Here is a 15852-nt window from a genome sequence, read left to right as displayed (position 1 = left end):
TCTCTCTCTCTCTCTCTCTCTCTCTCTATCTCTCTCTCTCTATCTCTCTCCTCTATCTATTTGTGATATATATCATGCTTCTTTCATATCTGTTGTAGTCTCTCATACGAGGAATATGATGTACCTTATGCAAATTTTGAATCGATTCTTCTTTTCCCATTACAAATCCTGATATCTTCTTGTTGGAACTAGTATTTATCAGTTGAATGCGTTTATTATTAGCAACTTCAATAGAATACAGTGATGTCCATATCTATTTGACAGTTAATGCGCTTTGTCCAATCCAGTGCCGTGCAAATAACTGTATTGCATTGGTAACTTAATAGAATCTAATCCATTGCTTCAGTTCCTTTTCAATGGCTTAATAAATTATATTCCTTCTCCAGAGTAATCAATTAATAATGAGTATCTTCACTATCTTCTTTCTTTGATTTGACTTAATGCTGATAGAACTGGTTGAATCAGAGCCATGCTTGAAGGTTCGCAATCAGCACTGTGAGATAATAAAACATTAAATTTCTTTTGGTTCTTGCTGTTTACAGTTGAAAACCTTGCTATCACCCATGGTGATAGTAAGGTATTTCACAGCTTTATGCACTGAGCCAATGAAAGATGATTTGATTTTTCTTTTTTTATCACAGACATGATGCAAAGAATGTTCAGCTAATATTCAGGATTAGCAAACTATAGTCTGTGGGCTTCATTGAGCTTGTGATGTTGCATACAGAATTTTTTGTGTTCCATATAAATGTTTAGTTGGTGAGCAATAAAATTTAGTATCAGTAGAAGGTCTAATTGTCTCAGTGGCATCAAACGACATGTTTTATATTCATCCATGCTGTGTAAGAACTGAGTATATTCAGTTCCTTGCATGTGCACTTGGGACAGGGGAACCATGTTAACCCTTTTTTATATAGTGGGATATTTTTGGGAATTCTCTACATTTCATATACAGCAGTAGGCACATTTTATCTTCACTGGCCAATAAAAAGAGGTTGGGAGAACTGATTTGCAGCATGTAACAGCACCAAGAGGCGGCGGCAGCTGTTGTCATTGTTGGTTTTTATGTCTATTTGCCATGCTGCCATGGGTTGGACAGTTTGACAAAGAATAGCAAGGCTGAGAGTCACACCAAGCCCCATTGTAGGCGCAGGAGTAGCTGTGTGGTAAGTAGCTAGCTTACCAGCCACATGGTTCCGGGTTCAGTCCCACTGCATGGCACCTTGGGCAGGTGTCTTCTACTATAGCCTCGGGCCGACCAATGCCTTGTGAGTGGATTTGGTAGACGGAAACTGAAAGAAGCCTGTCGTATATATGTATATGTATGTGTGTTTGTGTGACTGTGTTTGTCCCCCACCCACATCGCTTGACAACCGATGCTGGTGTGTTTACATCCCCGTAACTTAGCGGTTCGGCAAAAAGAGACCGATAGAATAAGTACTAGGCTTACAAAGAATAAGTCCTGGGGTCGATTTGCTCGACTAAAGGCGGTGCTCCAGCATGGCCGCAGTCAAATGACTGAAACAAGTAAAAGAGTAAAAGAGTAAAGAGTCTGTTTTGGCAGGGTTTCTATGGCTGGACACCTTTCTAATGCCACCAGTTCACGGAGTGTACAGGGTGTTTTTTTTTATGTTGCACTATTACTGATAGGGTCACCAAGTACCTTGCAAGAAAAACCCCCCTTAACTGGAAGTGGGGAGTAGTAGGGAGGCTGGGGTGACTTTGTGCCAGTTGAGAGATTAACGATATAGAGTGAGAGAGATGGGTGTTTTGCTGTAGAGTAGCTACAGTGAAGGCGCGTGGCTTAGTGGTTAGGGTATTCGACACGTGCTCGCTGGGTTGCGAGTTCGATTCCTGGCAGTGCGTTGTGTCCTTGAGCAAGACACTTTATTTCATGGTGCTCCAGTCCGCTCAGCGGGGAAAAATGAGTAGCACTTGTATTTCAAGGGGCCAGCCTTGTCACACTTTGTGTCATGCTGAATCTCCCTGAGAAATATGTAAAGAGGTACGCGTGTCTGTGGAGTGCTCGGCCACTTGCACGTTAATCTCATGAGCAAGCTGTTCTGGTTGACTGTATCAGCTGGGACCCTTGTTGTCGTAACCGACAGAGTGCTCCAGATACATGGATACCCCAGTTGGAAAGGAAAGGAGAGTAAGGTAGAGACTGGGATAAAGAGAGCAGATGAGTCAGAGTAAAACAGAGAATGATAATGAGGAAGATGGTAGTGAAGCATCATCAGGACATGCTCTCAAGGAACATTGGTGGTGGGGTTGGGGTTGGAAATAAGTGTAGGGGTCTTTATGAGCCCAAGGCTCATTGTAAAAGACATTTGTTCAAGAATGATTTATTCCAGGAATAACTTAAAAGACCTTCTTTTTAACAGTTAATATTATAATGGAAAACTGGCAGAATTGTTAGCATGCCAAAAAAAAAATGCTTGGCAGCCATTTGTCCATCTTTACATTCTGAATCAAATTTCCTCTGATGTCGACTTTGTCTTTCATCCTTTCAGAATCAATAAAATAAGTACTAGTTTAACAGAGGGGTCGATGTAATCAACTTAACCCCACTTCTTAAAAATTGCTAGCTTTGTGCCAAATTTGAAACCAATATTAACATGGTGAGCTGGCAGAATTGTTAGTACACCAGGAAAAATGCTTAGCTGCGTTTTGTCTGTCTTTACATTCTGAGTTCAAATTCCACCAAGGTTGACTTTGTCTTTGATCCTTTTGAGGTCACTAAAATAAATACCAGTTAAGCACTGGGGTTGATATAATTGACTTACTTTCTCCTCTGAACTTGCTGGCCTTGAGCCAAATTTTGAAGCCAATATCATAATGGCCAACAAAACAATATAAGCCAATAAAAGTCTGTACATTTGATTAGAATAAGACATTTATCAGCACATAAAATTACTTTCCTTTTTTATTGCTTATAATAACACTGATTTTCACATCAAGTTTGCATAAAGAACAAAGTTAAAAGGATTACAAATTGTTCTAAAGTGAATACTTTAAAAGATTTATGGAAACAATATTGATTTGGTAAAAAGAGGTAACTTATTGCTCTTTTATTTTTGATATGATTCATTTGAATAATTTGTTAGGGGAATTAAATTTGCATGGCTGTGTAGTTAACAAAAATAAGCTTTGCAATTACGTGGTCTTAATTTCAGTCTTGCTCTCTGGAACTTGGAACAAATATTTTGTATTATAGCTTTGAGCTGACCAAACCCTTGGGAGCAGAATTATTAGATGCAAACTGCATGGAGACCTATTGTATATTTATGTATTATATATATTCATATATATATATATATTGAGGTTATGAGAGGTAATGCTGAGCTAGTGCTATGGACAGACTATAGTTAAGCTCCAGGTTTGGTGATTATGCGAATGAGGAGTCCAATGTAGGTCATATATTAGCACGCATATATATAAGAAATTAACAGAATGAGATAAAAATCCAAGGCTGTGAAAGATTTCAGAACATTTATAATGAGAAGGTCTTGCAGCTGTTTCCAGGATATTTTATATATCCCTTCATCGGAGACGTTGTGAGGAAATGATTAAGCAATAGTTATTCTAGAGAGGATATGAAATAGAGAGTGAAGTGGAGGAATGAAAACAGACGTGATATTGTATCTGCAGTTCCATTATTTAAGCAGAATGGTATACATATAAGTTTCCTGTACCTTGTGTGAATGACCAATTTTAAATACTATTGGAACTCCCGGCTTTGTGCACCTCCTGGCAAAACAGTTTTTGTGGAAACTGGGTGTTTGAGGTCATTAAGTTCTGCAGTTATTTTGGGAGCTGTACTTTTGTGATCCTTTCTAACAATTTGCATAAGAGTCCGACGGTCCCTATCTGAAAGTTTTGGTTTTCGTCCGGAGTTTTGTTTTGACGAGAAGGTTTTTCCTTCTTTCTCAAAGGCTGTCATTACTTTCGAGACAGTGCTTCTTGATACACCAAACATTTCGGCTGTTTTCATTACCTGCCATATGAGCACCAACAATTTGACTTCTTTGAAAGTCCAATAGATCTGTCATTTTAATGACCTTTTTCTGATGATACCTGAAAAGAAACAGCAATTTTAGCAAAACATATTAAGCAACACTAATAATAAATCAAAAAGCATAAAGATAAACAAACTTTTGACAGTTTTATAGATATTTCAAAATTATGATGCCATGATGCTAGGCGTTTCCATTATTTTGTTCAACCCGTGTATATGTGTATTCATGAAAGTTGTCATTTCTGTTTCTTGCCTGTGCTCATCTGAGCACCAAATTGTGTTGTATTTATTTTCCACTTGAACAGTATGATCTTTAGCTCTGTGCTCTTGAAGTAGTGAAATGAATAATTCTTTACTTGTAAAACAGCAAAGAGCTGATGACAGAAAGAACATCCAGTAATGAAAATATTTGCCTCAAATAAGTTTACATTCAACCTATGCTAGCATTAAAAAAAATGGGCATAAAACAAATGAATGGGTCTGCTCATACAAGTTTTATTTTATGAAACTTTCAGGTTTTCTCTAATTTTATTTCAGCCTGAAGAAAACATCCAAACTTCTTGCTGATCACGAAGATTCACTTCATAAAAAACTTGAAGTCAATGAAGACAAATACAGTGATGAGATGTTAGTATTTAATTTTCATTATTTTTATTAGACATTGATATTCCGATACATGTTGGTCTGAGTTTCATTTTATTCTTCTTTGATTTCTGAAGCTGTTCATTCTTCTTTAATCTTTTAGTGCTCAAACTGGTCAAAACCAGCCAAGAATAATTTCCCTTTGTTTCTTTGAACCGGCCAAATCTAGCCCTATCTGATTCCCCAACAAAATTGCTAAAAAAATAAACAAATCACATTATTGAATTCTTGTAGCTTTGAGATAATGCGGTTTAAAGCATTCCCTGCCTTTAATCAAGTAAAAATATTATGAAATTTTTGAGACTTCTTGATATTTTTCAACTTTTGAAAAGAGATGTATATCTTAGTTTTTAACGATATGGCATCAACAAGTAGCAATTCTGACTTTGAAGGTTTTACTCTTGATGCTGTACAAAATATAAATGGAAACAGCAATGATTCGTCTTTGGATGAATCTGATATTGATATTTATGAATCTTCGTCAGATGAGGAAGATTTTGATAATGAAAGTGATAGAAATGAAAGTGATGAAAATGATATTGAAAACATTACGGCAACATAAATGAAGATTACTACATCAACCAGAATTCCTAATTTCACAGAAAAGACTAGTCCACAACACAGTCTACCTCCCGATGGTCAACCATTGGACTATTTATTTTTATTTTTACCGAAAAGTTCTTTTGAAACTGTTGCAGAGGAAACAAATGAATATGCTCAACTGATAATTTCTATCCGTGGAAGACCCGATCCATTATGGCAAAAATGTGAGCTTTTTTTACTATAAACATTATGAGAGAATCTCTCAAGGTTAACAGTGCACTCTTCAGTGTTCTAGTAAGGCATCTATGTCAAGTTGGATATAAAGATTTTGGTAGTAATACTGCTTCTGTTGCTAATAATAATTATTATTGAGTTAAAACAATGAAGTAGTGAGCTGGCAGAATTGTTAGCACAGCAGGCAGAATGCTTGGCAGCATTTTGTCCATCTTCACGTTCTGAGTTCAAATTGCACCATCGTTGACTTTGCCTTTCAGGGTCGAAAAATTAAATGCCAGTGAAACATTGGGGTCAATAAATTAAGCACCAGTGAAACACTGGGGTCAATGTAATTGACTAGTCCCTTCCCCACAAATTTCAGGCCTTGTGCCTTCTGTAGAAAGGGTTATTAAATTAAAGCAATAAATTGGTGAGACCATTAATTGTTGGGAAAAATGCCTTGCAGTGTTTGTTCTGTTTGTTTTCTTTTCTGAGTTCAAATTCCACCAAGTTCAAATCTGTCTTTCATTCCTCAGGGGGCTGATAAAGCAAAGTACCCATCAACTACTGAGATGAGGATATTAGCTAACCCTCTCCCATCAAAAGCACTGGTCTTGAGCTTAAGTTAGAAACAACTATCATTAACAATAGCAGAGATTAAGACAAATAATCTTCATGCTTGATGGCAAAATCTAGAAAAGTAGTCTTGATATGATTGCTGTTTATCCTTATAGGATGCTTCACAAGTCCATCTCACTCTCTACTTTTGAACAGCATTTCATTTCAGTTTATGCTTCCATGCATCCTCTTAGAAAGTATTAACTGAAACTTCTTTATTGACTTTTAAAATGCTTTTAAAAGATTAGTTGCAGGACTGCAATCACTGATCAATGTTTCTGCATGTGGCTAATTCACCTCCACCCTTCAGAGATGCTTTGTTTTATATCAAGACAGTCTGGTTTTTGGCAACCACTCTATTTGCCTTCACCAGTAATTAGAATGTTCTGCTCATGATCATAATGTCACAAGTTCAATTCCTGACTTGGACAGCGTACTATATCCTTGAGTTAGGCGTTTCATTTCATTTCACATTGCCCCTATCTACTCAGTTGTAATGTGTACCAGCTGCATGCTGGGGAAACCCTCTTTCCCTCCAGTTGTCACATTCTGGATGTTTTGCTGGGTCAAGGGTGAGTGAGCTAAAAAGGTAACTAGGTTTGTTCATGGCTACATAAAACAGTAAGTGAAGTCATGGTACATGTTTCCAAGCCATATTTGCTTGCAAGTGACAGCTAGCTGTATCATTTTCACGTATCAGTGAACTTTGTAGAGACTAAAGAATCATATTTGGAACTTAGTTCCTTACATGAAAACTGAGACACTATTCTCTCTTGAACTTCAATCATCCTCATGGGAACATCCACAATTCCTTTTGATACTTTACTCTCATTTTCTATAGAATGTTGAAGATTCTGCATAATTTTGGCAAGTCAAGCCACCAAGGATCTTGCATGGCTCCAGTTACAAAAGAACTGTCTGGTGTTCTTTTTTTTAATGAAGATTCTTTTAATATTAAGTTTCTAGCATCAATTATTTATAAAGGATTGCTTTTCTCTGGAAGTATTCAACAATGGAAATGTTTTTAAATTATCAAGTTTTCCATGTAATTATCTGTTTCTTTGGGTACATTCTTCCTTTCCTGATTCCTTTTTACCATTTTATATATATAAAAAAGGAAATATATTGTACAATCTTACAAAGTATATATTCTATCATATTTATGCATTCACACACAAACACACACCATTTGTTCCTTATAAAACCAATCAGTTTTTTTGCATATAAAATGCATCTAAATGTAAGTTTGCTTGATATATGTATATAAGAACACACTTCTTTAATTTAGAAATAAAAGTGGTTTGATTACTGATGCTGAAAGAATTCATACCATGAAATATTTTGCAAAACTCATCTAGAATTCTCTTCGATTCCTTCTCATCCTACTATACTTTCAAAACTCAATTTTCTTTCGAAGAACATTTCTCACATTCCAGGAAGTTTCTGTGATGCTGTTCATAGTTTCCTTGTCATTTATTTTGAGGACCTCTGAAGGGTATTTCATTGGTTTGCAAGAGTGATGTGGGGTGGGGATACCAAAATTATTCACTGTCTTTTTGTGGGTGACTTGAAGCTGTAAGCTTCACCTCATATGCATGAAGTGAAAAAGAGCCTTGACCTGGTTACAACATTCTCAAAGAGCTGGAGTTTGGTCCAGATAAATGTTCTCATATGGTTGTGAAAGAAGGGAAAACTGTAAACCAGACTAGTAGCATCTTCATCAATGAATGAACTATTTTCTCTGTATCTGATGAGGTATGTTACAGATACTTAAGGATGGACAGAAAGATATTTTACAATGGCACCTGTAATAAGGAACATGTCACTAAAGAATATGAACCTCGGAACACTACACAGAATATATTGTTGATGGATATTTGGGATACTTGATTGGATGCTTGACGAGAACTGAGCCTTTGATGTGAAAACCCACAAGGTATTGGCCAGCAATGGGGCGGAGTCTAAACATTGATCCTTTCAGCAATATCTTTTGACTACCAAGTGTCAAAGTGCAGTCTGCTTACATGAGGCATGCTACTGCATGTGACTTCAAAAGCAGCTCCTTGAGAAACACTCCCTTGAAAACATGGCCATTGAAGTTGCATGTCTCTACAGCATTGTATCATCAGGTGAAAGGATGAGTCCATAGTAGAAAGCCATGTATGGATGTGATAGTGGAAGGTGTATATTTTTAGCATTTCCATACACCTCGTATTCTTTTGAAAAAAAATCATGAATTTAAGATTCTCCAGGGGACAAGATGTCTCCTAATGAACGACTTTCAGTTTCTTACTTGTCATTGATCATTGATTGTTCTGTTTTTGGTGGATGGTGGATTCCTCCTTTTATTTAATCTCCTTAATGATTCCTCAGTTTTTCCTGCATCTATCTCATTGCCGCAAGGTGACATGTTGGAACAGCTGTTTGGGGCCTCTGGTTGGCTCTGTGCTGCAAGGGGATGAGACCGTTGTGTTTCTTGTTGTTCTATTTTGTTAGTCTCTGATGTTGATGAGGCTGAAGCATTTCTGTTCCAATCTAACCATTCTTAGAGTTATGCTTAGCAGTGCTGTTGAAGTAATAGTAGTATTAGTAGTAGTAGTAGCAGTAGTAGCAGCAGTCATAGTCTCCTTTTCCCTTGCATTTAAAAGGCATCTGTCATCAGCGCATCTGTTGTTGCCTGTTGTTTGTTACCTCTTTTTTGCTTCTCATTCTTTCTTGTCAAGTGGTCTTTACTGTATCTGAGCTTACCTACTTCCGTGCACCTCTAGTCTGATCATCTCTCCACTCCCACAATAGGGTACATCTCCAGAATAGTCTTTTAGTCTTTGCAAGGGAAGGTAGACATCAGTATACAAGTATTGATGCAAATCACACTTGTGTTATTCTGTCGATGCTCACCACCTGCCTATACTGTCACACGAAAATAAAGCAAGGCTCCATGTCTGCACCAATATCTCTGGCTATGATCCTTGTCTATCTCCTGCCTACGTACTGTGGCACCATTATCACACAACCTCTGCCTGCCTTCTCTCATCATTTTCAGTTTTAAATAACAAGTACAAATGTCTATATGCCTTGTTCTGCTCAAGGGAGCACACATTAGTGAGAGATTTATTTCGGTCCTCTTTTAAAAGCATACAGAAATCCTCTCCTTTTTTTACTTGTAAATTAAAATTATGTCATTTGTTTCCCCTTGCTCTTCTTTGGATAATGCACTTTACTTCTTGATATATCTTTCCTACATTCAGCCATGTCCATCAATTCCTTTTGATCTCCAATACTAGCAAACGTTGAGCTGCTGCTGCTGCTGTTGTTGATGCTCTTGTTATTGTCATTTTAGTTGATGTCCTTGCTACCTTTTTGTTTTGTTTCCTGTACTTTAAATGTTCTGTCTGAAAACTGTCCAATTGTCATGTTTTATTTTGTAAAGTCTGTATTTGCCAAAACTAAGTGGACATATTCAATATTGAGATTGTTGCTAACATTATGGTTAACATCTTCTGCTACCAGAGGGAGGTGATCAATGTGAAAGACGAATAAATAATTCAAATAACCACATTATGAAAAGATATACATGGCTAAAAACAATGTTCAGATGAATGGGACACTTTCAGACATTCTGAAAGTCCCTCTACTGTTGGCAAACTACCCTTTTTCATTTGGCCATCAACCAACGAATAGAAGTAGTAGTAGTAGTAGTAGTAGTAGTAGTAGTAGTAGTAGTAGTAGTAGTAGTAGTAGAGGAAACACTGTGCAACAAGATAATACTAAAACTTAGAGAAGAGGCCAATGACTGCATCTGTAATCTAAGGAAGTTTGATAAGTGGAACCTAAACCAAGAAGGATTGAAAGTAAATGAAGTTTTCCTGAAGTACATCCATACAACCAACATTACTGAGAACAATAATTTGCTCAGAATGGCAAGTATCTTAGTAGCAGAGAATGTGGACATGACCACAAAGAAATTGACCACAAATACCAAAGAAAAAACACACTGAGCTGTGGTGGAAAAGATGAATGCTGCAAACTGTTGAAACACTTGTGAAAGACATTTCAGTGCTAGACAGAAAACATCAAAGACAAACTTAGGAATGAGCAGAAGTATGATAGACTGAAGAGAGACTCTTGCTTGTATCAAGGAAGCGACTTTTGAGTGTATTTGAAGAACTGGAACAACAGGATTGCAAAGAAAGCAAAGGTATCCAGGTATGAGTAGCAAATTAAACAATTCCAGCAAACGAATCTCTTCAAGATAGACCAAAAGGAACTCCGGCAGGAAATTAATGGAGGGTTAGCGGGAGTAGTGTTAGTCCTGAATGAACAGGAGTGTGAAATGTTTTGGAGAAACATTTGGAGTAAAGGAAGAGAAGAGCACAATATAAAGGCTGAATGACTAAAAGATCTAAACCTAACCCACATAAATTCTATCAGGAATAAGAATGAACCTGAGTCAAACCACCGATTCTTTCTACAATAGGTGCAAAGCCTGAAATTTTGTGGGAGGGGGCCAGTTGATTACATCGACCCCAGTGCTCAACTGGTATTTGTTTCATTGACTCTGAAAGGATAAAAGGCAAAGTTGACCTCCGAAACATTTGAACTCAGGACGTAAAGATAGACAAAATGCCACTTAGCAGTTTGTCGGGTGTGCTAATGATTCTACCGTGGAGGCGCAATGGCCCAGTGGTTAGGGCAGCGGACTCGCGGTCATAGGATCGCGGTTTCGATTCCCAGACCAGGCGTTGTGAGTGTTTATTGAGCGAAAAACACTTAAAGCTCCACGAGGCTCTGGCAGGGGATGGTGGCGAACCCTGTTGTACTCTTTCACCACAACATTCTCTCACTCTTACTTCCTGTTTCTGTTGTGCCTGTATTTCAAAGGGTCAGCCTTGTTACACTGTGTCACGCTGAATCTCCCCGAGAACTATGTTAAGGGTACATGTGTCTGTGGAGTGCTCAGCCGCTTGCACGTTAATTTCACGAGCAGGCTGTTCCGTTGATCGGATCAACTGGAACCCTTGACGTCGTAAGCGACGGAGTGCCACCATAATGATTCTGCCACTTACCAGTGTCATGATTTCAAATTCTGGAGGGATTTTAGCTGATTACATCAATATCACATCAACCCTGGTGCTCCTTTACTTTGCTGTGCTCGTGGTACTTATTGGAGCCATAAAGGATGAAAGGCAATGCAGACCTTGGTGAGATTTGGCTCTAGAATGTAGCGAGTCAGAAGAAATACTGCTAGGCATTTAGTCTGACGCTCTTAGAATTTCTGCCTGCTTGCCAATTGAAGCACAAGGCCTGGAATTTTAGTGGGAAATATTTGGTCAATTATGTCAACCCCAGTATTTGACTGGTTCTTGTTTTATAGGGCCTGAAAGAATAAAAGGCAAAGTTGAACTCAGCAGGTTTTGGACACCGAACAAAAGAATTTGGAACAAATATCACAAAGTATTTTGTCCAATGCTTTAACAGTTCTACCAATCCACCATCAATAATAGCTTTTGTTATAGTCAGGGATGAGAATTTGCTAGGTAGTGGGGTTTGAAGGGAGGAGGAATTAGACAAATAATTTAACCCCAGTACTTGACTGGTACTTTATTCTATCAGTCCTATGATGAAAGGCAGAGTTGGCTTCAATTGGATTTGAACTCAGAATTTAAAGAGCTGAAACACTATTGATATGATAGATGTGAACTTTTGGTATTGATGATATACATAGAAATCTATCAATATGATAAAAAAAAATCTTACATACCCACCCATCCACACACTTTCAGTTATACAGTGAAAATGTTCAGTAAATAATAGAATCTAGAAATAGTAATAATAATAATCTTGGATCCTTTCTTAGACATGGGGTTATATGTTGTACTTTAGCTAATGTCGAGAAGAAAATTGATGTCAGCCTCTTTCTGGCAAATATCTTATTATTGAAGGTATTTTTTCTTTAACTGAGTGAATTACTAACTGTGAACAAATTCCCTTAAGGGGAAAAACTTATTTTGGTAAGAAACAGGACAGAAATAGATTCCCAATAGTTTGAATGATGTGGTCTCTCCACCTTACAAACATTTACTGTACCAGAGCGTTAGACTATTAATACATTTATTGTAGGAAAATTATAGAAAATATATCATATTCTGATGGATCTACATTCTCCAACATTCTGATGCAGACAATGTATCGAATTTATTCATGTAATACTATTAGTGCATTTTATTTTCTGTTATTTGAAAATACATTATTTTTAGACTTGTTTAGAATGATCACTTGGCAAATCAGCTCTTCTGTTGAATCTGCTTCCTTCATGTTTTTTCTGCTTTTGTCCACAGTTGACATTTATATTCAAAGTGTGAATAAATTGCTAAAGAAATATTTTATCATTACATATCCTTCCTAACATCAGTCACTGTGTCGCTGTATGGTTCATTGTCAGTAGAATTCTGTATTAGTTTCCTTGCATTGTGTCGTAATAAACTCGTTTGCTTAAGAGTACAACAGAAATGTTTTAGCAGAAAGATTATAATTTTATCCAGATGTCTACCTCATCTTCATAGATAAACATTTTTTTAGATATTTATTTTTATACTGGTTCTAATTCACTTTTTATTATTATTTCTCAACTAAGGCAGCTAGTATACAGAATCATTACCCAACCAGACAAAAATGCTTAGTGGCATTTTTTTCGAGTTCATATTACCCTGAAGTCAACTTTACCTTTCTCCCTTTTGGGGTTAATAAAATAAGCACCAGTTGAGCACTGGGGCTGATGTCATTGATTTACTTCCTCTTCTAAAGTTGATGGCCTTGTGCTAAAATTTAAAATCATTTTTGTTTGTCAACTAATTAACTAATTGATTGCTTGATTAATCATTCAGTCAGCCAGCTATTTTGTCAGTGTCCTATCATTTCCATTGATTAACCTCATGAATAACCTGTCCTTCTTGGAGATGACAATGGAACAGAAGTGGAGCAATAAGGGACTGTCATTGATGAAGTTGGAAATAGTGATTGAAAGGCTCTAACAAACAAGCTGTTTGATTGATCAAGTTATTAATCAATAAATCAATTAGTTTATTCATTAAATTTGTTTATGAGTTTAATAATAAGAAATAAAAATGAAATAGTACCAGTGTGTGTGTTTTTTATTGACCCTACTAAGATGCCACAAAATTTGTTACAACAAACAATTTCACAGCAAATGTCTTGTAAAATAAACCCAGAAGAATAATATTTCTGTACTTCAGCTTATTCCTAGATGTCCACAGAGAACCAAACTGGTTTTGAAATAGGGCTCTTCATTAAGGGTAACTAGGCTACTAACACATGCGTAGTCATAAAATATAGAAGTGAAGATATTACCCATCCAGCAGAGCATACTGAAAGAAATGAAGCCAGAATGCTCTGCTGCATGGGTAATGTCAGTGTGCATAGACATGAGAGTGTAAGTGATATGACGCATCAGATGCAGTGTGCAAAAGAGATGACTTACTGGTATGGACATGTAATGTGCATGAATGAAAACAGATGCATCAAGAACTGCTGATTTCCACTTGTGGAGAGAACATGTGGTAGACCAAGGAAGATATGGGACGAAATTGTGAGAGAGGATCTTTAAATGTTGGGCCTTACAGAGGGGATGACAAGGGACCATGACTCCTGGTGGTCTGCTGTGCTTGAGAAGACATATCAAGCTAAGTAAAATCGTGGTTGCCCTTGCATATAGGCATGTCCCCTGCACCCCCTCTTCAGCTGAGTGATCCTAATCTTGCAGGCTCATGGATGCTGTGCCACATAGAAAGCACCCATACTTGTGCTGTGTAAAAGCACCCAGTATACTGTGTTAAGTCCTTGGTGTTAGGAAGGGCATCCAGCCATAGAAACCTTGACAAAATAGACGTGGAACACAGGCAGCTCTTTAGCTGACCAGCTCCTGTCAAACCGTCCAATGAATGCCAGCATGGAAAACAGACATTACATGATGATGATGATCTCCAATCGAGGATATTAGTACTTTCTAGTTTATCGAGAAATGAAGGAAGGATCAGAATGAAAAGTATATGCGTTTGGTAGTTCCATGATCAAAGAGATAATAATGTTACAGGTAAGGTCCATTAGTAGTTTCAGATGAGAATGCTTGATGATAATCCATGGCAAGGAATATTGGAAGTTACCAGTTCCATTATCATTTGCCTTGGATTATCATTGAATTTTCCCCTATGGAACTGCTAATGGATTTTATCTTTTACCTATAACTTTATTAATTCTTTGATCATGGAACTACCAAACGCGTATACTTTCAATTCTGATACTTCCTTCATTTCTTGGCAAACTGGAAAGTACTAATATTCTTGATTGACGATATTCTTCATTTCTATATTTTCTGACTTCTATCTCTCTCCATTGATGAAAAACCTAGCTTATGTATTCCTTACTCAATATCATGATCCACATGCTTGGCTATTCTAGAAACTGGTATAAGAGTCTCTATCCTTTTATCATTACTACTCTGCACAATGTTTATATCCGCTATATAAAATGTTTTTCGAGTGATGGCAAATGTTTTGCTTTTTTCATTTTCTATTTTAATCTATATCCACCTTTGATGGGCAGTTCTAGCACATTTTTCAGTTACAGTTCAAGCCGGAGTTCCAGTGATAAACCAAACTGAGCACATACCTTAGTACATACCTGCTCCATTAAGTCAGTTGAGGATAACATCTTGTGTATTCTCTTTCTCTCTCTGTCTATATATATATATATATATATAGGCGTAGGAGTGGCTGTGTGGTAAGCAGCTTGCTTACGGAGCACATGGTTCTGGGTTCAGTCCCACTGCGTGGCACCTTGGGCAAGTGTCTTCTATAGCCTCGGGCTGACCAAAGCCTTGTGAGTGGATTTGGTAGACGGAAACTGAAAGAAGCCCGTCATATATATGTATATATATTATATGTGTGTGTGTCTGTGTTTGTTCCCCCAACATCGCTTGACAACCGATGCTGGTGTGTTTACGTCCCCGTAACTTAGCAGTTCAGCAAAAGAGACCGATAGAATAAGTACTAAGCTTACAAAGAATAAGTCCTGGGGTCGATTTGCTCGACTAAAGGCAGTGTTCCAGCATGGCCACAGTCAAATGACTGAAACAAGTAAAAGAGTAAAAGAGAGTAAAGAATAGATATATAAATTAGAGGATGTGTAAACCTCATGAAGGGATGGTTTCATCCAAGGAAATACTGGTTCAATACCTAGTATTTTGGGGGAATGAATTTCCTTAAAATAATAGGTGTATATATATATAAAAATATATAGTTTATATTCATTTTAAAGAAGGAAAGAAGATGCAGATTAGGAAGTTAGTAATTGTTTGTTATTAACAGCAAATTGGTCATCTTCACTTACAACCATGATAACCAGTTTACTGTTAATAATAAACAATTATTAACTTCCTAATCTTCATTTTCTTTTCTTCTTTTAAATGAATATAAACTGTATGTTTACACACACACACACACACACACACACGCACACACACGTATATATTTGATTAATGAGAGAGACGGAAGATGGAAGGTATGAAAATGTTTATTGATCGCTACAAGTGTTGTGACCAATCTAACATTGATCTGTTGCAGATGAGATATTTAAAATCTGCTTTAGGTGTATCCCTCAGTGTAGATGTGTCTCCTCAGGTGATTTCAAGAGGTATCTTGTTAAAATAAACTCTGTTTCACAAGATTTCTTCCTGGTCTTTGTATATATAAATGTCAAATTAAGGTATACGACTTCATACTTTTTTTGTTGTATTGTGT

General features: G+C 37.0%; 1 protein-coding gene across 2 annotated transcripts in view; it reads left to right on the top strand.

The window, feature by feature from the left end:
- LOC106871211 (uncharacterized) overlaps window positions 1-15852 on the top strand; it is a 168234-nt gene that overhangs the window by 82047 nt on the left and 70335 nt on the right. For both annotated transcript variants that reach the window (XM_014917558.2, XM_014917557.2), the window contains exon 5: window positions 4556-4645. In XM_014917558.2, the coding sequence (XP_014773044.1) occupies window positions 4556-4645 (90 nt within the window). The remainder of the gene's footprint in view (window positions 1-4555; window positions 4646-15852) is intronic.

The sequence above is a fragment of the Octopus bimaculoides genome, chromosome 12 (genome assembly GCF_001194135.2).
Source record: "Octopus bimaculoides isolate UCB-OBI-ISO-001 chromosome 12, ASM119413v2, whole genome shotgun sequence".
Lineage (NCBI taxonomy): Eukaryota > Metazoa > Mollusca > Cephalopoda > Octopoda > Octopodidae > Octopus > Octopus bimaculoides.
Note: the sequence above shows the minus strand (reverse complement) of the source record. Positions and strands in the feature narration are given on the sequence as shown.